The sequence below is a fragment of the Oscarella lobularis genome, chromosome 1, assembly GCF_947507565.1.
Source record: "Oscarella lobularis chromosome 1, ooOscLobu1.1, whole genome shotgun sequence".
Classification (NCBI taxonomy): domain Eukaryota; kingdom Metazoa; phylum Porifera; class Homoscleromorpha; order Homosclerophorida; family Oscarellidae; genus Oscarella; species Oscarella lobularis.
Window position 1 is genome coordinate 4,299,644 of NC_089175.1, and position 18,829 is coordinate 4,318,472.

Here is an 18,829-nt window from a genome sequence, read left to right on the forward strand (position 1 = left end):
ATACACCGCCTGCAGGCGGAGTACGAACACCGCCTGCAGGCGGAGTACGAACACCGCCTGCAGGCGGAGTACGAACACCGCCTGACAGAATATATACACCGCCTGCAGGCGGAAAACGAACAGCGCGTGACAGAATATATACACCGCCTGCAGGCGGAGTACGAACACCGCCTGACAGAATATATACACCGCCTGCAGGCGGAGTACGAACAACGCCTGACAGAATATATACACGGCCTGCAGGCGGAGTACGAATAACGCCTGACAGAATATATACACGGCCTGCAGGCGGAGTACGAATAACGCCTGACAGAATATATACACGGCCTGCAGGCGGAGTACGAATAACGCCTGACAGAATATATACACGGCCTGCAGGCGGAGTACGAAAAACGCCTGACAGAATATATACACGGCCTGCAGGCGGAGTACGAATAACGCCTGACAGAATATATACACCGCCTGCAGGCGGAGTACGAACAACGCCTGACAGAATATATACACCGCCTGCAGGCGGAAAACGAACAGCGCGTGACAGAATATATACACCGCCTGCAGGCGGAGTACGAACACCGCCTGACAGAATATATACACCGCCTGCAGGCGGAGTACGAACACTGCCTGCAGGCGGAGTACGAACACCGCCTGACAGAATATATACACCGCCTGCAGGCGGAAAACGAACAGCGCCTGACAGAATATATACACCGCCTGCAGGCGGAGTACGAACACCGCCTGAAAGAATATATACACCGCCCGCAGGCGGAGTACGAACACCGCCTGACAGAATATATACACCGCCTGCAGGCGGAGTACGAACACTGCCTGCAGGCGGAGTACGAACACCGCCTGACAGAATATATACACCGCCTGCAGGCGGAAAACGAACAGCGCCTGACAGAATATATACACCGCCTGCAGGCGGAGTACGAACACCGCCTGAAAGAATATATACACCGCCCGCAGGCGGAGTACGAACACCGCCTGACAGAATATATACACCGCCTGCAGGCGGAGTACGAACACTGCCTGCAGGCGGAGTACGAACACCGCCTGACAGAATATATACACCGCCTGCAGGCGGAAAACGAACAGCGCCTGACAGAATATATACACCGCCTGCAGGCGGAGTACGAACACCGCCTGAAAGAATATATACACCGCCCGCAGGCGGAGTACGAACACCGCCTGACAGAATATATACACCGCCTGCAGGCGGAGTACGAACACCGCCTGCAGGCGGAGTACGAACACCGCCTGAAAGAATATATACACCGCCTGCAGGCGGAGTACGAACACCGCCTGACAGAATATATACACCGCCTGACAGAATATATACACCGCCTGCAGGCGGAGTACGAACAGCGCGTGACAGAATATATACACCGCCTGCAGGCGGAGTACGAACAGCGCGCGACAGACACCACCTGCAGGCGGAGTACGAATAACGCCTGACAGAATATATCCTACGCCTGCAGGCGGAGTACGAACAGCGCCTGACAGAATATATACACCGCATGCAGGCAGAGTACGAACAACGCCTGACAGCATATATACACCGCCTGCAGGCGGAGTGCGAACAACGCCTGACAGAATATATATACCGCCTGCAGGCGGAGTACGAATAACGCCTGACAGAATATATATACCGCCTACAGGCGGAGTACGAACAATGCCTGACGAAATATATATACCGCCTCCGGCGGAGTACCTGCCGGAATATACATGTATACACCTCTGGGAACGCATTGACACTCGGCCAATCGTTCAGCTACAAGAATAATTCCCTTTTTATGATCCGCAGCTATGAGATGCTTAGTCAAAGACTGTGCTCCCTCCTCCTATAAAATCCTTAGACTACACAATACTTTACTATTGACTATTGAGCCCTACTTTAACTAATTCTGCCAGCTGATATTTCGCTGATCGAACAAACGCACGATGACACGTAACGAGAATACGAACGGACTGTTGCAACATAGATACTCCAAATGTAATAAATTGAGGCAATTCGCTGAGGAGTTCGGTATTCAGAGCCTCGTACGTTCTCTGCGCAGTTTAACTGTTAAGAGCTCTTCTTTTGTACTAAAAGTCAAATTTTTAATATGGCTTTGATATGGTGTTTACTTTACTTCTGCAGCCTTTTCTTTTGACTATTCCGCCTTGCATTTTAGCGCGTCGTAATCTAGTCGTTTGTCGTCTCGTTTCTTAACGAAAAAATGAGGTCGTTCAAAGCGGATTTCCAGTTCTTAAAAACGATCATGTTCTTTTGGCTTACCTGTCACATCCGGTAACGATTCTCCGTCGGGGCAGGCCGAAGGAAAGCCGTTCTTTTGGCAGAATGACTCAACTTGGCCGACGATGTCGTAGCGACCGACGTCTTGAAGTAATTCGACGAGCTGGAGCCAATTGTACGGCGTCAACAAATGCGATTCGTAGACTCGATCGATGCAGTCGACCGCACGAAGTAGCTTTAGCCGCCTTCGAATGGCCGCCTTTTTCGAACGACAGAGAGCGCGCCGGGGTAGAGATCAAACGCGCTCTTCGCTTATCGCTAACGACCTACCAAGAATTTCTCGACACCGCAGCGTTTCGCCTAGTTAGTGTACCGTCAAATCGACTTACAGTGCTTCATCTTTGACTAAGAAACAGTCGGGAGAAACGCAAATGATCAATCGCATGTTGCATCGAATCCTCGCTTTGAAATACTCAACGGATCGGTGACACTGTTTGGAAAATCCCTTTTGATTGCCGGTGCCACCTAGTTCGGGCAGATTGTCGTTTCCGATCGACATTGCTAGCTTCGCGAAGAGTTTTTCAATGTTCGGCGGCGAATCTTCTGCTATTTTCGACGGAGAAAGACGCAACGACGCACGTAAGCTAACGTAAGCGGTCAAGGTGTCAAGCCGCTTGAATTCAACGATAAGGTGCTGAGCGACGAACGTTTTTTGTACCGCATACACAATAATTAAAAAATTAACAGATTGTGTGCACAAATTTCAAAAAATGTTAAATTTCAACTTGAAAAGCGTTTTTTATTTTATTGGCAATTTTTTAGTAAATTACCAGAAGAACTAACAGAATATATACACCGCCTGCAGGCGGAGTACAAACAACGACTGACAGAATATATACACCGCCTGCAGGCGGAGTACGAACAGCGCGTGACAGAATATATACACCGCCTGCAGGCGGAGTACGAATAACGCCTGACAGAATATATACACCGCCTGCAGGCGGAGTACGAACACCGCCTGACAGAATATATACACCGCCTGTAGGCGGAGTACGAACAACGCCTGACAGAATATATACACCACCTGCAGGCGGAGTACGAACACCGCCTGACAGAATATATACATCGCCTGCAGGCGGAGTACGAAAAGCGCGTGACAGAATATATACACCGCCTGCAGGCGGAGTACGAACACCGCCTGAAAGAATATATACACCGCCCGCAGGCGGAGTACGAACACCGCCTGACAGAATATATACACCGCCTGCAGGCGGAGTACGAACACCGCCTGCAGGCGGAGTACGAACACCGCCTGAAAGAATATATACACCGCCTGCAGGCGGAGTACGAACACCGCCTGACAGAATATATACACCGCCTGCAGGCGGAGTACGAACAGCGCCTGCAGGCGGAGTACGAACGCCGCCTGACGGAATATATATACCGCCTGCCGGCGGAATACGAACGCCGCCTGACGGAATATATATACCGCTTGCCGGCGGAGTACGAACATCGCCTGACAGAATATATATACCGCCTAACGGCGGAGTACGAACACCGCTTGCAGGCGGAGTACGACCAATGCCTGCCGAATATATACACTGCCTGCGGGCGGAGTACGAACAATGTCTGCCGGAATATATATACCGCCTGCCGGCGAAGTACGAAGACCGCCTGACGGAATATATATACCGCTTGCCGGCGAAGTACGAAGACCGCCTGACGAAATTTATATACCGCCTGCAGGCGGAGTACGAACATCGCCTGACGGAATATATATACCGCCTGCTGGCGGAGTACGAACATCGCCTGACGAAATTTATATACCGTCTGCAGGCGGAATACGAACATCCTCTGACGGAATATATATACCGCCTACCGGCGGAGTACGAACAATTCCTGACGGAATATATATACCGCTTGCCGGCGGAGTACGAACAATGCCTGACGGAATATATATACCGCCTACCGGCGGAGTACGAACATCCCCTGACGAAATAAATATACCGCCTGCAGGCGGAGTACGAACATCCCCTGACAGAACATATATACCGCCTCCGGCGGAGTACCTGCCGGAATATATACACCTCTGGGAACGCATTGACACTCGGCCAATCGTTCAGCTACAAGAATAATTCCCTTTTTATGATCCGCAGCTATGAGAGGCTTAGTCAAAGACTGTGCTCCCTCCTCCTATAAAATCCTTAGACTACACAATACTCTACTATTGACTATTGAGCCCCACTTTAACTAATTCTGCCAGCTGATCTTTCGCTGATCGAGCAAACGCACGATGACACGTAACGAGAATATGAACGGACTGTTTCAACATAGATACTCCAAAGGTAATAAATTGAGGCAATTCGCTGAAGAGTTCGGTATTCAGAGCCTCGTACGTTCTCTGCGCAGTTTAACTGTTAAGAGCTCTTCTTTGTACTAAAAGTTTTAATATGGCTCTGATATGGTGTTTAGTTCTACTGAAGATGGTACTATATATACAGCACGCTATTAGTCTGTCGCGTCCGTTTCGGCGATTTTAGTGAAGCTCAACTCGTTCTCTTCATCTTGCGAGCTTACCTTGCGAGCAGACTGCTTGGCAGTCAGTATACTTTTCAGATTCTTCAGAACCTTGCTAGGATTCTTCCTCACCCAACTTTCAACTTCTACACCCATTCAATGTGAATGTTTTCCTCCCAAAGAATGTATGTGGTCAAACGTACCTCTGAGAACAAATCCAGTATCATTTATAGTCTTCTTCTGGTGTCTCCTTTGATACAAAGCAAGTCACAACCCAAAGCTAGGTCAAGGAACTTCATTATCGCACCAGATGTAATACAAGTGATAGAGAGTAGCCGTGTAGAATTCGTTAACGACGCCCAGAACCTCTTGACGTCGATTGCATTCTATATAAATCAACTGTAAGAAGACCCCCGGCTTGTCATTTGCCTCTGCGTTTGCCTGCCTTGTGAGAACACCCTGTCTGAGGCACTGCAGAGCGATTCTCGTCACGTTGATCGACAGAGCGCAGAAAGGAAAGTTCTAAGATGGAGAAAAAGATTTGTCAAAAAATCAAGAGTCGTCGCATTGCCTACCTGAACTTTGTCCTGAGACAATTGGAATATCTCCAACGCCAGTCTCAGCCTCTGCTCGTCCATCACGAGATAAATTAAATGAACTAGGCCCAGAAATCCGGTTCCTCTTAGATCAGTAGCAGGATCGGCTCCTTGAAAACTTCGTCTTTGAAAAACGATGCAAATTGGGAGATCTTACCTTGGAACCCTATGACTTGCCAGTGACTTCCAAATCGAGCACAATCAAGACTTGTACCCATCAACTTTCTATAGATCGTCTGAAGCACGCGAATGTGAAGCATCTGACTATTATTAAATCCATCTATAACGTCAACGTAAGAACGACTTGCTACACAGCTCGCCAAATAATACACTATTGCTAAGGGCAATTTTCTTCTATACACTATTGCTAAGGGCCTTTTTCTTCTATACACTATTACTAAGGGCCTTTTTCTTCTATACACTATTGCTAAGGGCCTTTTTCTTCTATACACTATTGCGAAGGGCCTAATCTTTGATTCTTAGGGCCTTAAATTTGTTTTGGACAATGTATCCGGCTGTAATTATTGCAAGCTACGGGCTTTCATAACGTTTTAGTAGTATGGGTCGGCGATAGGCGAGTGAGGTTCGGGGCCGACCCATGCCGACCCATGTGGGCAGAACCCTGATCAATTCTTTGCATGTAATGCCAAGAACATAGACAAAGTGGCTCTAATTGCCTATGCAGGTTTTTAAATAACCCATACCATCAACGATCTTAATATTTATACATATGTACTATTTATTATTGCAAGCAATAGGTTTCAACTAAAATAAAAATTATGCGATTGCTACGGCTGTGACTTGCCCCCCGACTTAGATGTCCTGATGATCGTTCATCAGACTTCTCTCGCGTCTCTCCATCTCCTCTTGAGCCTTCATCGCTTCTTGGGCGTCTTTCTGCATCTTTTCGAGCTTTTCGAGAGTCAACGACTTGAGCGGCATGAGTTTCGGCTTGCACAGTATCTACGAGAAAACGTGCGCTAGCGAAATCGAGCCTTTCTCGACGAAACGACCAACCATGGGCGTGTCGTCGACCGAATAAAGGATGCCCATCTTCGGCAGAACCTCTTTGAATGGCTGTGACGAGCGAGAATCGGTCATTTTTTCGGCAAAACGATAGTTTCGAGTGTGTCAACGCACGCTAACAAAAATCCGCCCCCGGATAACTTATACATAATTTCGAGTCATCTATTTGTCCTGCTTTTCTTTATACACCACAAGACCTTTGTCTACTAAATCAGGAACTTCGACGGCCAGCCAAGGCCCCAACTAAAACATTCAAAATCAATAAAATAGATAGGGATTATTGAGATTCTTACTCCTAAGGCCATTGCATGAGCTATACCAAATTTAGAAACATTTCTTGCCCACAGAGGCTTAAAATGATCAGTAAGACAAATTCTTCCACCCCTAAATAGAACGTTAACCACCGCCATACTTGATTGGTTGACTATTAATCCTCAACTTACCTATACATTTTTGCCGTTTTTCCGTCTAATTCCGGAATTGCAATTTCTGGTGCCGTTGCTGGATAGGTCACAGGAATCTAAAGCAAAGAAATTCCCAGTGCTCTCATGCCAACTACATGACTCCTTACATCGAATTCTATATCAAACTCGTACTTTAGCAAATTGTAAACATACCAGCATTTTCCAAACCATCTAAAGTCAAAAATTCAATCAATCTGAATATGTTTCTGATTTTTGACAAACCTAGTGCCTTCTTTGTTCGATTCCAAGCGAAACCAATCGTTGTCTTGCTCTTTGTTATTGCTGACATACTGAGAAAAGTTTGATTGTTATTGTTATTCTCGGAATTTCTCCCCCGAAGGAGTCCCACCTTAATCAATGCCGTGTACTCCTCCTTTAGACGCTTCACCCAATTCTCCTTATCTCTCGGACCCGCATTCGTCTTCAGAAGGGGTATGGCGGCGAGAGTTTTCTTCGTTGCGTTGTCGACCATTTCGAAAGGCGTACGCTAGCCTACGCTAGCCTGTCGTCGACGTCACCAGGGCAGTCGGGATATCCATCGTCACCGTAGCAACAAAGCGAACGCATAAAATGTCGGACGACGGCTCGGAAAACGAATTCGAAGATCAGGGACCAAATCTAGGAGTAAATTCGAAAGCATTTTAGTGTTTTACAGCTAAAGAGTCGCTTGTCAGACCTACGAAGGAGATAGAAACGAAAAAGACGAACGACACGGCTTCGGAAAAGCCGTTCTACCGAACGGAGACGCCTACGAAGGCGAGTATCAAAACGGAAAACGTCACGGAAAGGTATTTTTACGTGGAACTCGTTGGATTGAGGTCTAAATGGCCGATTTTTTTCTTGAGGGCTCGTATCGATTCAAAAATAACGCTCGCTACGTTGGCGAATACGTTCAGGGAAAGAAACACGGCAACGGAACGATGATCTATCCAGACGGATCGAAATACGAAGGCAAGGATCAGAAGAAAAGGAATAAAATAATTGATAATCGTACACAGGTAACTGGGTCGAAGATCAAAAATACGGACATGGAACGTATACCTATGTGAATGGAGATACGTATGAGGGAGAGTGGCAGGATAACATGCGTCATGGACAGGGCTGCTACACATATAACGATACGAAATCTAAAGTAGGAAAATTTAAAAATAATTAATTAATTAACTACGTTTATTTATGCACATACAGTATGTTGGAACGTGGGTGAATGGACAGCGTGAGGGAGCGGGACAATTGATGCATAGCAATCACAAATTTGCTGGCAATTTTAAAACAGATATGGTAAATAGTCATGATATGATTGAAATAAGAAATAAATTATTACACTCTTATTAGCCCAGCGGGGAAGGAAGATATGTTTTCGATATCGGTTGTGAACAGCATGGTCATTACATCATCAAGGAAGTGGTGAGCCACAATTCAATACAAATACATTAGTTATAGTTCCGTTTCAGAGTCAGGGGGAAGACGAAGACGACGAGGAGGCGGTGCCTATCTTAGAAGCCGAGTGGCGATCCGGAGAAGTGATTCCCATAGAAGCGGACCGCGACGAGGTCACAGCCAAAGAACAGGTTCAAGAATAAAAACTTGCATGCACTTTACTTCTCAATGCACGTCTATCCTAAATATAAGATGTTCGAATCTTTGTTTCTTCGAACATGGGATGTCTAGTAGACAAGAAAACATAAGACTCCATGTCCCGCTCTGACAAATAATCTACGCATGGAAAAGGCGCTGGCGATTTCGTAGACAAAAACGGTGTCGCAGCAAACGAGTAAAGTTCTACTACTAGTATGAATTAATTAAAACGCCTGCGCAGTAAGCTCTAGATTATTACCGTTCGTTCAACAAGACTTCTCACCAGTCTTTCAGGTGCATCATGTGTAAATAAATATGACATCAGCGATGATCACATCTACTGGTATACGATGATGCAACCAATGTTTGGCACCAATCCAGGAGGGGTGGAGCCGGCGACACCGTAGTGGGTTGCGCGGCCGGCCAGTCGGTCATTGCAGTGAGGCAGGTTCGGAGCTAACCATGTGCGATCCTAGATGGGAACAAATCGTTGTTCCGCGGATGCACGTTCTGGTGACGGTGCTCGACGTGAACGGCGAGCTGCTCGACCGTTTGACGGCTAAGCGGCTAGTGACGCGCGACGAGTGGCAGCAGTTGCGTCTCCCGTCGGTTACAAGGCGCGAAAAGGCGCGCGACTTGCTCATGGATATACTACCGCGAAAAGGGCGAGACTCCTACGATAAATTCGTCGCCGCTCTACGCGAAACTTGCGGGCAGGAGCAGATCGTTGAAGAAATTCTCAACGAACCATCGGAAGAAGAAAAAGGTATTTTTTTTTCGCTAGCTTGCATGTAGATGACTCGAACTATTCTTTGGCTTTCAGAGGGCGACCAATCGAAAGTGAAACGGGAAATTAAACAAAAGGCAACAGCCACCGCTTTGCACGCTAAAGACATTGTGAACGAAGGCCGCAAGTTGATTGAACTAGGTCTCAGAATCAAGTACGAGGTAAAGTTGTTTTTGTATGTGAGGCGGGAGGCAAATGTCTAATTGGGAAGCAGACAAAAAAATTTGGCAAGGGAGGGCTGACCTTTGCATGCTTAACAAAGCGGCGCGTATTGAGCAGCACGCTTCCTAAGTAAGACACAATAGAGATTATTCACTTACTGTACGTACAGTCAGCAGAAATTACTAGGGTAGCACGTAAAACCTTTATAGTGCAGAACTATCTCTCTTACCCCCCCACTGTAATTACATGCAGGATCCTGGTTGGACTGGAAATGAAGCCAAGTGGGACATGATGGGTCCGGACCTGCCCGTGCTGTGCAATCCGTTCGGCTGCGTCGCCGAAATCGACGCCTGTCTCACCGTCGGTTGGGGAGAGACAATCTATTGCTACGACAAATCGCGCTTCGCCTGGGAGAAAATCGACGTCGACGTCGACATATGGAGCTTGTTCGAGTGTGAACAGAAATGCTACGTTCTCGGATGCGACCCGAATAAACGCCGAAAACTCTTCGAATGGAACAGCACGCGAAAAGAACTCGAAGAAATCGCCGTTCTGCCGAAAGAGCATCAACTCTTCTACGTCGCCGCAATAGGCAGCGGCAAAAACATCTACGTCGTCGGCGGATACGACTGCGGCGTAAGAAAAACGCGCATTAACTGCTACAACTTGGACACCAAAAAGTGGATAATCGTAAAAGATATCGAATGCGAACGCTACGAATGCTCCCTGGCAATAATCGATAGTTATCTATTTATTGGCGGCGGACGAACCGACTGCGGTTGGGCGAGTAACGTCGTCGAGATTCTGCCGTTGACCGGCGACGGCTCGACGTCTCTACTGGCGCCGACAACGAAAAATCATTGCCAGCTCGCTTCCGTCGGCGGGAAGTTGGTGGCGACGGGAGGATTCCCCGAGAGCGATTTCGTCGAGGTCTACGACAGTTCGTCGCGCGCGTGGCTGCCGTTGCCGGCGATGAATACGGGTCGGCATTTTCACGGCACGTGTCGGACGGCGGGAAATGAGGGTCTAATTGTCGTCGGAGGCGTGGGCGCTGGTGGATCGGTCGAATGTCTTAGAATATCACTCGAAGCCTCGGCCATATTTTGATATAGAGTTATCTTCGTGTTTGATTATATTGGTCTATTTTTCTTTATGGATATAGTGTGAATGCACTGCACGAACTCGATCTTTGTACATAGACAGCCTATAGTATAATACAGACTGAAATTTCGAGGATTTTTTGTCGTTATAGGCAGGCCTAGTGAAAACGTCGGGTGTGAAGCCCCCTAATCTAAACGCTAGCGAATTTTGCATGTAATATCACCTCACTGTGACGAACTGAAAACGAAAGGAGATCATGTGACTAACGGTAGAAATCAAATGAGCTCGAATCCCTGGGATAATATCGTCGTTTCGCGTCTCGACGAGCTCGTCGAACTGGTCGACGTCGACGGCGAGCTCCTGGATCGACTGATGGCGCGCGGCTTGCTCACACGAGACGATTGGGAGCTTCTTCGTCTTCCATCTGTGACGAAACGCAACAAAACGCGCGCGCTACTCATGGACATTTTACCGCGCAAAGGAAGCGGAAGTTTCGACGCGTTTGTGAGTGTCTTAGAAGCAACAGAAGGGCAGAAGCATATACTAGAAATTCTTGAGATTCCACTGGAAAAAGGCATGAGTGGGAAATAAGTCTCTGCAGAATTTGATTGCGATTATGTTTCAGCTTGCTGCCAACATGCCGACGAAATTTCAAAGTTGAAAGAAGAAAACGCTTTGCAAATAAAGTTACGAAAGGGTTTAGAAATGCAGTGCGTGGGATTGAGAGCTAAATATGAGGTGTTCTAAATATGTTGATATGGAAAAATGGTAAAAGTGACTATTATTAGCCTCGAAATTTACAACAAGAGAAACATTTCTGGATGACTGCCAAGTCACCCCTTCCGCCGTCGTCTTCTGTTGACGGACGAGTGGCGGAGATCGATAGAAAACTGATAATTGCTACTAACACAAGGCAATTGTATGAATTTTCAGATGGGAAATGGAACGAGTCGCTCGTCGGCGTGAACATACGCAGCCTAATGAAGTGCGATGAAAAAGGATACATTCTCGTTCGGGATGAGCGCAGTGTTTGCAGGCACATCTCAGAAATTGATAGCACAAAGGTGCTCGCGATGTTACCTGATAGTCATCAATTGCGATACGCGTCTGCAATTGGTCACAAAGATAAAATCTATGTAGTTGGGGGTGAAGATAAAGCATCTAACGCAGTGAAAAATATTGTTAGTGTCCTGAACGTGAAAAACAACAAATGGATGAAAATCAAGTGTATGAGTCTTAAACGACTGGCATGCTCACTGATGATAATTGATGATAAATTATTTGTCGGTGGCGGCCGGGGTACTGACTTATTTGGAAGCAACGCTATTGAATGCCTTGATTTGGGTGCAGAAAAATGGACAACATTGTGCCCCACCACCAACGAACACTGCCAACTGGCATCTGTACACGGCAAACTAGTTGCGATTGGTGGAAGTCGTTATCACACACTTCCAAGTTCTTCTGTAGAAGTATACGATAGTGCAGCTAACTTTGAGAGCTGGCTTCCTCTGCCTTCAATGAAAGATAAGCGGTATGGACATGGAGCATGCACAACAGAAGACAGTACATTGTATGTTGTAGGTGGGTGGCTACATTCTACTGTTATTGAGTACTACCGTAAAATGTAGATGGGTCAAATGTTCTCTCCTGTAATAAATTAAAGAATAATTACAAGAGACTGGCCAACTGTTCTTTCCTGTAATAAATTACAGTCAAATTACAAGGGACTGGCAAACTGTTCTTTCCTGTAATAAATTACAGGAAAATTGCAAGGGACCGACCAACTGTTCCCTCCTGTAATAAATTTCAAAATAATTACAAGGGACTGGCCAACTGTTCTCTCCTGTAATAAATTAGAGAAAAATTACAAGGGACTGGCCAAACTGTTCTCTCCTGTAATAAATTACAGTGAAATTACAAGGGACTGGCAAACTGTTCTTTCCTGTAATAAATTACAGTCAAATTACAACGCACTGACCAAATGTTCTTTCCTGTAATAAATTACAGAAAAATTACAAGAGACTGGCAAACTGTTCTTTCCCGTAATAAATTACAGTCAAATTACAAGGGACTGGCCAACTGTTCTTTCCTGTAATAAATTACAGAATAGTTACAAGGGACTGGCCAACTGTTCCCTCCTGTAATAAATTACAGTGAAATTACAACGGACTGGCCAACTGTTCTCTCCTGTAATAAATTAGAGTGAAATTACAAGGGACTGGCCAACTGTTTTTTCTTGTACTAAATTACAGAAAAATTACAAGGGACTGGCCAACAGTTCTTTCCTTTAATAAATTACAAAAAAATTACAAGGGACTGGCCAACTGTTATCTCCTGTAATACATTACAGTGAAATTACAAGGGACTAGCCAACTGTTCTCTCCTGTAAAAAATTACAGTCAAATTACAACAAACTGGCCAAATGTTCTTTCCTGTAATAAATTACAGAAAAATTACAAGGGACTGGCCAACTGCTCTCTCCTGTAATAAATCACAGTGAAATTACAAGGGACTGGCCAACTGTTCTTTCCGTAATAAATTACAGAATAGTTACAAGGGACTGGCCAACTGTTCCCTCCTGTAATAAATTACAGTGAAATTACAACGGACTGGCCAATTGTTCTCTCCTGTAATAAATTAGAGTGAAATTACAAGGGACTGGCCAACTGTTCTCTCCTGTAATAAATCACAGTGAAATTACAAGGGACTGGCCAACTGTTCTTTCCGTAATAAATTACAGAAAAATTACAAGGGACTGGCCAACTGTTATCTCCTGTAATACATTACAGTGAAATTACAAGGGACTAGCCAACTCTTCTCTCCTGTAAAAAATTACAGTCAAATTACAACGAACTGGCCAAATGTTCTTTCCTGTAATAAATTACAGAAAAATTACAAGGGAATGGCCAACAGTTATTTCCTGTAATAAATTACAGAAAAATTACAAGGGACTGGACAACTGTTCTTTACTGTAATAAATTACAAGAAAATTACAAGGGACTGGCCAACTGTTCTCTCCTATAATAAATTCCAGAAAAAAAACAACGGACTGGTCAACTGTTCTCTCCTGTAATAAATTACAGTGAAATTACAAGGGACTGGCCAAGTGTTCTTTCCTCCAATAAATTACAGAAAATTACAAGGGACTGGCCAAGTGTTATCTCCTGTAATAAATTACAGTGAAATTACAAGGGACTGGACAAATGTTCTTTTCTGTAATAAATTACAGTCAAATTACAACGAACTGGCCAACTGTTCTTTCCTGTAATAAATTACAGAAAATTACAAGGGACTGGCCAACTGTTCTCTCCTGTAATAAATTAGAGTGAAATTACAAGGGACTGGGCAACTGTTCTCTCTTGTAATAAATTAAAGTGAAATTACAAGGGACTGGCCAACAGTTCTTTACTGTAATAAATTACAGAAAAATTACAACGGACTGGCCAACTGTTATCTCCTGTAATAAATTACAGTGAAATTACAAGGGACTGGCCAACTGTTCTTTCCTGTAATAAATTACAGTCAAATTACAACGAACTGGCCAATTGTTCTTTCCTGTAATAAATTACAGAAAAATTACAAGGGAATGGCCAACTGTTACTTCTTGTAATAATTTAGAATGAAATTAAAAGGGACTGGCCAACTGTTCTTTTCTGTAATTAATTACAGGAAAATTACAAGGGACTGGCCAACTGTTCTCTCGTGTAATAAATTACAGTGAAATTACAAACGACTGGCCAACTGTTCTCTCCTGTAATAAATTAGAGTGAAATGACAAGGGACTGGCCAGCTGCTCTTTCCTGTAATAAATTACAGAAAAATGACAAGGGACTGGCCAACTCTTCTCTCATGTAATAAATTATGAGAAATTATAAGGGACTGGCCAACTGTTCTCTCCTGTAATAAATTTCAGAATAATTACAAGAGACTGGCAAAACTGTTCTCTCCTGTAATAAATTACAGTGAAATTACAAGGGACTGGCCAACTGTTCTTTCCTGTAATAAATTACAGGAAAATTACAAGGGACTGGCAGACTGTTCTCTCCTGTAATAAATTACAGTGAAATTACACGGGTCTGGCCAACTGTTCTCTCCTGTAATAAATTACAGTCAAATTACAACGCACTGACCAAATGTTCTTTCCTGTAATAAATTACAGGAAAATTACAACGGACTGGCAGACTGTTCTCTACCGTAATAAATTACAGAATAATTACAAGGGACTGGCCAACTGTTCCTTCCTGTAATAAATTCCCGTCAAATTACAAGGTACTGGCCAACTGTTCTCTAGTGTAATAAATTACAGTGAAATTACAAGGGATTGGCCAACTGTTCTCTCCTGTAATAAATTACAGTGAAATTACAAGGGATTGGCCAACTGTTCTCTCCTGTAATAAATTACAGTGAAATTACAAGGGATTGGCCAACTGTTCTTTCCTGTAATTAATTACAGGAAAATTACAAGGGACTGGCCAACTGTTCTCTCCTGTAATTAATTACAGGAAAATTACAAGGGACTGGCCAACTGTTCTCTCCTGTAATAAATTACAGTGAAATTAAAAGGAACTGGCCAACTGTTTTCTCCTGTAATACATTAGAGTGAAATTACAAGGGACTGGCCAACTGTTCTTTCCTGTAATAAATTACAGAATAATTACAAGGGACTGGCCAACTGTTCTCTACTATAATAAATTCCAGAAAATTACAAGGGACTGGCCAACTGTTCTTTCCTGTAATAAATTACAGAAAAATTACAAGGGACTGGCCAACTGCTCTCTCCTGTAATAAATTACAGAAAAATTACAAGGGACTGGCCAACTGTTTTTTCTTGTACTAAATTACAGAAAAATTACAAGGGACTGGCCAACTATTATCTCCTGTAATAAATTACAGTGAAATTACAAGGGACTGGCCAACTGTTCTTTCCTGTAATAAATTACAGAAAAAATACAAGGGACTGGCCAACTGTTTTTTCTTGTACTAAATTACAGAAAAATTACAAGGGACTGGCCAACAGTTCTTTCCTTTAATAAATTACGGAAAAATTACAAGGGACTGGCCAACTGTTATCTCCTGTAATACATTACAGTGAAATTACAAGGGGCTGGCCAACTGTTCTCTCCTGTAATAAATTAGAGTGAAATTACAAGGGATTGGCCAACTGTTCTCTCCTGTAATAAATTACAGTGAAATTACAAGGGATTGGCCAACTGTTCTTTCCTGTAATTAATTACAGGAAAATTACAAGGGACTGGCCAACTGTTCTCTCCTGTAATTAATTACAGGAAAATTACAAGGGACTGGCCAACTGTTCTCTCCTGTAATAAATTACAGTGAAATTAAAAGGAACTGGCCAACTGTTTTCTCCTGTAATACATTAGAGTGAAATTACAAGGGACTGGCCAACTGTTCTTTCCTGTAATAAATTACAGAATAATTACAAGGGACTGGCCAACTGTTCTCTACTATAATAAATTCCAGAAAATTACAAGGGACTGGCCAACTGTTCTTTCCTGTAATAAATTACAGAAAAATTACAAGGGACTGGCCAACTGCTCTCTCCTGTAATAAATTACAGAAAAATTACAACGCACTGACCAAATGTTCTTTCCTGTAATAAATTACAGGAAAATTACAACGGACTGGCAGACTGTTCTCTACCGTAATAAATTACAGAATAATTACAAGGGACTGGCCAACTGTTCCTTCCTGTAATAAATTCCCGTCAAATTACAAGGTACTGGCCAACTGTTCTCTAGTGTAATAAATTACAGTGAAATTACAAGGGATTGGCCAACTGTTCTCTCCTGTAATAAATTACAGTGAAATTACAAGGGATTGGCCAACTGTTCTCTCCTGTAATAAATTACAGTGAAATTACAAGGGATTGGCCAACTGTTCTTTCCTGTAATTAATTACAGGAAAATTACAAGGGACTGGCCAACTGTTCTCTCCTGTAATTAATTACAGGAAAATTACAAGGGACTGGCCAACTGTTCTCTCCTGTAATAAATTACAGTGAAATTAAAAGGAACTGGCCAACTGTTTTCTCCTGTAATACATTAGAGTGAAATTACAAGGGACTGGCCAACTGTTCTTTCCTGTAATAAATTACAGAATAATTACAAGGGACTGGCCAACTGTTCTCTACTATAATAAATTCCAGAAAATTACAAGGGACTGGCCAACTGTTCTTTCCTGTAATAAATTACAGAAAAATTACAAGGGACTGGCCAACTGCTCTCTCCTGTAATAAATTACAGAAAAATTACAAGGGACTGGCCAACTGTTTTTTCTTGTACTAAATTACAGAAAAATTACAAGGGACTGGCCAACTATTATCTCCTGTAATAAATTACAGTGAAATTACAAGGGACTGGCCAACTGTTCTTTCCTGTAATAAATTACAGAAAAAATACAAGGGACTGGCCAACTGTTTTTTCTTGTACTAAATTACAGAAAAATTACAAGGGACTGGCCAACAGTTCTTTCCTTTAATAAATTACGGAAAAATTACAAGGGACTGGCCAACTGTTATCTCCTGTAATACATTACAGTGAAATTACAAGGGGCTGGCCAACTGTTCTCTCCTGTAATAAATTAGAGTGAAATTACAAGGGACTGGCCAACTGTTCTTTCCTGTAATAAATTACAGAAAAATGACAAGGGACTGGCCAACTGTTCTCTCCTGTAATAAATTACAGGAAATTACAAGGGACTGGCCAACTGTTCTCTCCTGTAATAAATTACAGAATAATTACAAAAGACTGGCCAACTGTTCTTTCCTGTAATAAATTACAGAAAAATTACAAGGGACTGGCCAACTGTTCTTTCCTGTAATAAATTACAGTCAAAGTACAACGGACTGGCCAAATTTTCTTTCCTGTAATAAATTACAGGAAAATTACAAGGGACTGGCCAACTGTTCTCTCCTGTAAAAAATTACAGTGGAATTACAAGGTACTGGCCAACTGTTCTTTCCTGTAATAAATTACAGGAAAATTACAAGGGACTGGCCAACTGTTCTTTCCTGTAATAAATTACAGAAGAATTACAAGGGACTGGCCAACTCTTCTCTCCTGTAATAAATTACGGTGAAACGTACCGCCCCCACTAGTGACGAACTGAAAACGAACGCCAGGTCATGTGACTACAGTAGAAATGAGCTCCAATCCCTGGGATAATGTCATCGTTCCGCGTCTCGACGTGCTCGTCGGTCTGATCGACGTCGAAGGCGATCTTCTGGATCGACTGACGGCGCGCGGCTTGATCACGCGCGACGACTGGGAGTTTCTCCGTCTTCCATCTGTGACGAAACGCAACAAAACGGGCGCGTTACTCATGGATATTTTACCGCGAAAGGGAGGCAGCGAGGCGTTCGACGCGTTCGTGAGTGGACTGAGAGATACCGAAGGACAGCAGCATATTGTGGAAATACTCGATATGCCACTTGTGAAGGGTGAAATTAATTATTGATTTCCTATGTATGTCTGCGAGTACAGTGGAACTTTTTAGATTGCTCTCACGCTCGAGAAAATGCAGAACTGAAAAAAGCTAATGCCTTTCAAATTGAATTACTGCAACAAGAAAAACGGTGTCGATTAGGTTTGGAGATGATTTGTATGGGATTGAGAAATAAACACAAGGTATACTGTATACCAAATAGACTCCACATGTACAGAATCTTTACTGTATCTTTAGGAGCCCCTACCTAAAGAGACTTTTTGGAAAGAACAAAGCTCTCCTCTTCCACAATTTCACAATTTTCGTTTTGCAACGGGAGAGATAGGCGGCATGCTCACTATTGCAAATCATAAGCACAAACTATTTCAATTTTCTGATGATAAATGGGTCAAATTGCACGTTGACGCTAACATATGTCGTCTAATGAAGTGCCTAGATAAGGGATACATACATACTGGTCAGAGATAAGAGTGCTGTGTGTCGACACATTTCAGAAATCGAGAGAAGCGCGGAAAAAAATTGCGGTGTTACCCCCTAATCATCAACTAAAGTCTGTCTCTGCAATCGGTTACAGGGAGAAGATCTACACGGCCGGAGGAATGTCTCACTTCAATCATTCAAGCGTGACTGTAAACGTTTTTGACGTTCCAACGAAGAAATGGACGGCAATTAAAAATATGAACTGTGCACGATTCGGATGCTCGTTGGTCGCTATGGATGACAAACTATTTGTAGGAGGTGGATGGAATAGACGTTTCTGTGGAAGCAACGTCGTCGAATGTCTCGATCTCAATAGCGAAAAGTGGACGAGTCTTCGCTCGACGTCGGATACGGAATGCGTCGTGACGTCTCTGAATGGCAAGCTCGTGGCAACGGGAGGACTGCATGATAGAAGGAC

At 43.7% G+C, this 18,829-nt stretch overlaps 5 protein-coding genes and 2 long non-coding RNA genes across 8 annotated transcripts; 4 read left to right on the top strand and 3 right to left on the bottom strand.

The window, feature by feature from the left end:
• Positions 1–1,305: 1,305 nt before the first annotated feature.
• LOC136188334 (uncharacterized) lies at positions 1,306–2,847 on the bottom strand. Its single transcript, XR_010670206.1, has 4 exons — positions 2,279–2,847; positions 2,133–2,207; positions 1,894–2,085; positions 1,306–1,841 (listed from the first exon to the last, which is right to left on the bottom strand). It is a non-coding gene; the product is annotated as an uncharacterized lncRNA (long non-coding RNA).
• Positions 2,848–5,171: 2,324 nt separating this feature from the next.
• On the bottom strand, positions 5,172–5,653 carry LOC136199769 (uncharacterized). The gene is made up of 3 exons (XR_010673174.1): positions 5,507–5,653; positions 5,329–5,459; positions 5,172–5,275 (listed from the first exon to the last, which is right to left on the bottom strand). It is a non-coding gene; the product is annotated as an uncharacterized lncRNA (long non-coding RNA).
• A 793-nt stretch (positions 5,654–6,446) lies between these two features.
• On the bottom strand, positions 6,447–7,323 carry LOC136199768 (ubiquitin-fold modifier-conjugating enzyme 1). Its single transcript, XM_065990060.1, has 6 exons — positions 7,189–7,323; positions 7,062–7,129; positions 6,947–7,010; positions 6,819–6,895; positions 6,669–6,759; positions 6,447–6,618 (listed from the first exon to the last, which is right to left on the bottom strand). Exons 1-6 carry the CDS (start codon positions 7,309–7,311, stop codon positions 6,538–6,540), a joined length of 504 nt encoding a protein of 167 aa, XP_065846132.1. The 5' UTR covers positions 7,312–7,323; the 3' UTR covers positions 6,447–6,537.
• A 50-nt stretch (positions 7,324–7,373) lies between these two features.
• LOC136190099 (radial spoke head 1 homolog) lies at positions 7,374–8,496 on the top strand. Its single transcript, XM_065978176.1, has 7 exons — positions 7,374–7,463; positions 7,514–7,627; positions 7,685–7,790; positions 7,838–7,971; positions 8,028–8,120; positions 8,175–8,246; positions 8,294–8,496. Exons 1-7 carry the CDS (start codon positions 7,410–7,412, stop codon positions 8,420–8,422), a joined length of 702 nt encoding a protein of 233 aa, XP_065834248.1. The 5' UTR covers positions 7,374–7,409; the 3' UTR covers positions 8,423–8,496.
• Positions 8,497–8,523: 27 nt separating this feature from the next.
• On the top strand, positions 8,524–10,600 carry LOC136190084 (influenza virus NS1A-binding protein homolog B-like). Of its 2 annotated transcripts, none has more exons than XM_065978158.1 (4): positions 8,524–8,657; positions 8,712–9,183; positions 9,241–9,365; positions 9,619–10,600. In XM_065978158.1, exons 2-4 carry the CDS (start codon positions 8,880–8,882, stop codon positions 10,471–10,473), a joined length of 1,284 nt encoding a protein of 427 aa, XP_065834230.1. In that variant the 5' UTR covers positions 8,524–8,657; positions 8,712–8,879; the 3' UTR covers positions 10,474–10,600. The 2 variants fall into 2 exon arrangements, with proteins under 2 accessions (XP_065834230.1, XP_065834238.1); XM_065978166.1 differs by having other exon boundaries at positions 8,571–8,657; positions 8,704–9,183.
• A 146-nt stretch (positions 10,601–10,746) lies between these two features.
• Positions 10,747–12,106, top strand: LOC136199519 (uncharacterized). Its single transcript, XM_065989734.1, has 3 exons — positions 10,747–11,041; positions 11,093–11,205; positions 11,256–12,106. The coding sequence occupies exons 1-3, from the start codon at positions 10,747–10,749 to the stop codon at positions 12,093–12,095; spliced, it is 1,248 nt and encodes a 415-aa protein (XP_065845806.1). The 3' UTR covers positions 12,096–12,106.
• A 5,522-nt stretch (positions 12,107–17,628) lies between these two features.
• On the top strand, positions 17,629–18,522 carry LOC136199520 (uncharacterized). Its single transcript, XM_065989735.1, has 3 exons — positions 17,629–17,926; positions 17,983–18,113; positions 18,169–18,522. The coding sequence occupies exons 1-3, from the start codon at positions 17,629–17,631 to the stop codon at positions 18,397–18,399; spliced, it is 660 nt and encodes a 219-aa protein (XP_065845807.1). The 3' UTR covers positions 18,400–18,522.
• Positions 18,523–18,829: the final 307 nt, after the last annotated feature.

What these genes read in the sequence shown, in the direction of transcription:
- LOC136199768 (XM_065990060.1), bottom strand. Translation starts at nt 7,311, where the DNA reads ATGGTCGACAACGCAACGAAGAAAACTCTCGCCGCCATACCCCTTCTG. An exon ending in AGTACACGGCATTGATTAAG is followed by an intron (nt 7,130 to 7,188) that starts GTGGGACTCCTT and finishes AACTTTTCTCAG; the next exon opens with TATGTCAGCAATAACAAAGA. An exon ending in AGTTTGATATAGAATTCGAT is followed by an intron (nt 6,896 to 6,946) that starts GTAAGGAGTCAT and finishes TCTTTGCTTTAG; the next exon opens with ATTCCTGTGACCTATCCAGC.
- LOC136190099 (XM_065978176.1), top strand. Translation starts at nt 7,410, where the DNA reads ATGTCGGACGACGGCTCGGAAAACGAATTCGAAGATCAGGGACCAAAT. An exon ending in ATCAGGGACCAAATCTAGGA is followed by an intron (nt 7,464 to 7,513) that starts GTAAATTCGAAA and finishes GTCGCTTGTCAG; the next exon opens with ACCTACGAAGGAGATAGAAA. An exon ending in ATTACATCATCAAGGAAGTG is followed by an intron (nt 8,247 to 8,293) that starts GTGAGCCACAAT and finishes GTTCCGTTTCAG; the next exon opens with AGTCAGGGGGAAGACGAAGA.
- LOC136190084 (XM_065978158.1), top strand. Translation starts at nt 8,880, where the DNA reads ATGTGCGATCCTAGATGGGAACAAATCGTTGTTCCGCGGATGCACGTT. An exon ending in ACCATCGGAAGAAGAAAAAG is followed by an intron (nt 9,184 to 9,240) that starts GTATTTTTTTTT and finishes TTTGGCTTTCAG; the next exon opens with AGGGCGACCAATCGAAAGTG. An exon ending in GTCTCAGAATCAAGTACGAG is followed by an intron (nt 9,366 to 9,618) that starts GTAAAGTTGTTT and finishes AATTACATGCAG; the next exon opens with GATCCTGGTTGGACTGGAAA.
- LOC136199519 (XM_065989734.1), top strand. Translation starts at nt 10,747, where the DNA reads ATGAGCTCGAATCCCTGGGATAATATCGTCGTTTCGCGTCTCGACGAG. An exon ending in TGAGATTCCACTGGAAAAAG is followed by an intron (nt 11,042 to 11,092) that starts GCATGAGTGGGA and finishes ATTATGTTTCAG; the next exon opens with CTTGCTGCCAACATGCCGAC. An exon ending in GATTGAGAGCTAAATATGAG is followed by an intron (nt 11,206 to 11,255) that starts GTGTTCTAAATA and finishes GACTATTATTAG; the next exon opens with CCTCGAAATTTACAACAAGA.
- LOC136199520 (XM_065989735.1), top strand. Translation starts at nt 17,629, where the DNA reads ATGAGCTCCAATCCCTGGGATAATGTCATCGTTCCGCGTCTCGACGTG. An exon ending in CGATATGCCACTTGTGAAGG is followed by an intron (nt 17,927 to 17,982) that starts GTGAAATTAATT and finishes GGAACTTTTTAG; the next exon opens with ATTGCTCTCACGCTCGAGAA. An exon ending in GATTGAGAAATAAACACAAG is followed by an intron (nt 18,114 to 18,168) that starts GTATACTGTATA and finishes CTGTATCTTTAG; the next exon opens with GAGCCCCTACCTAAAGAGAC.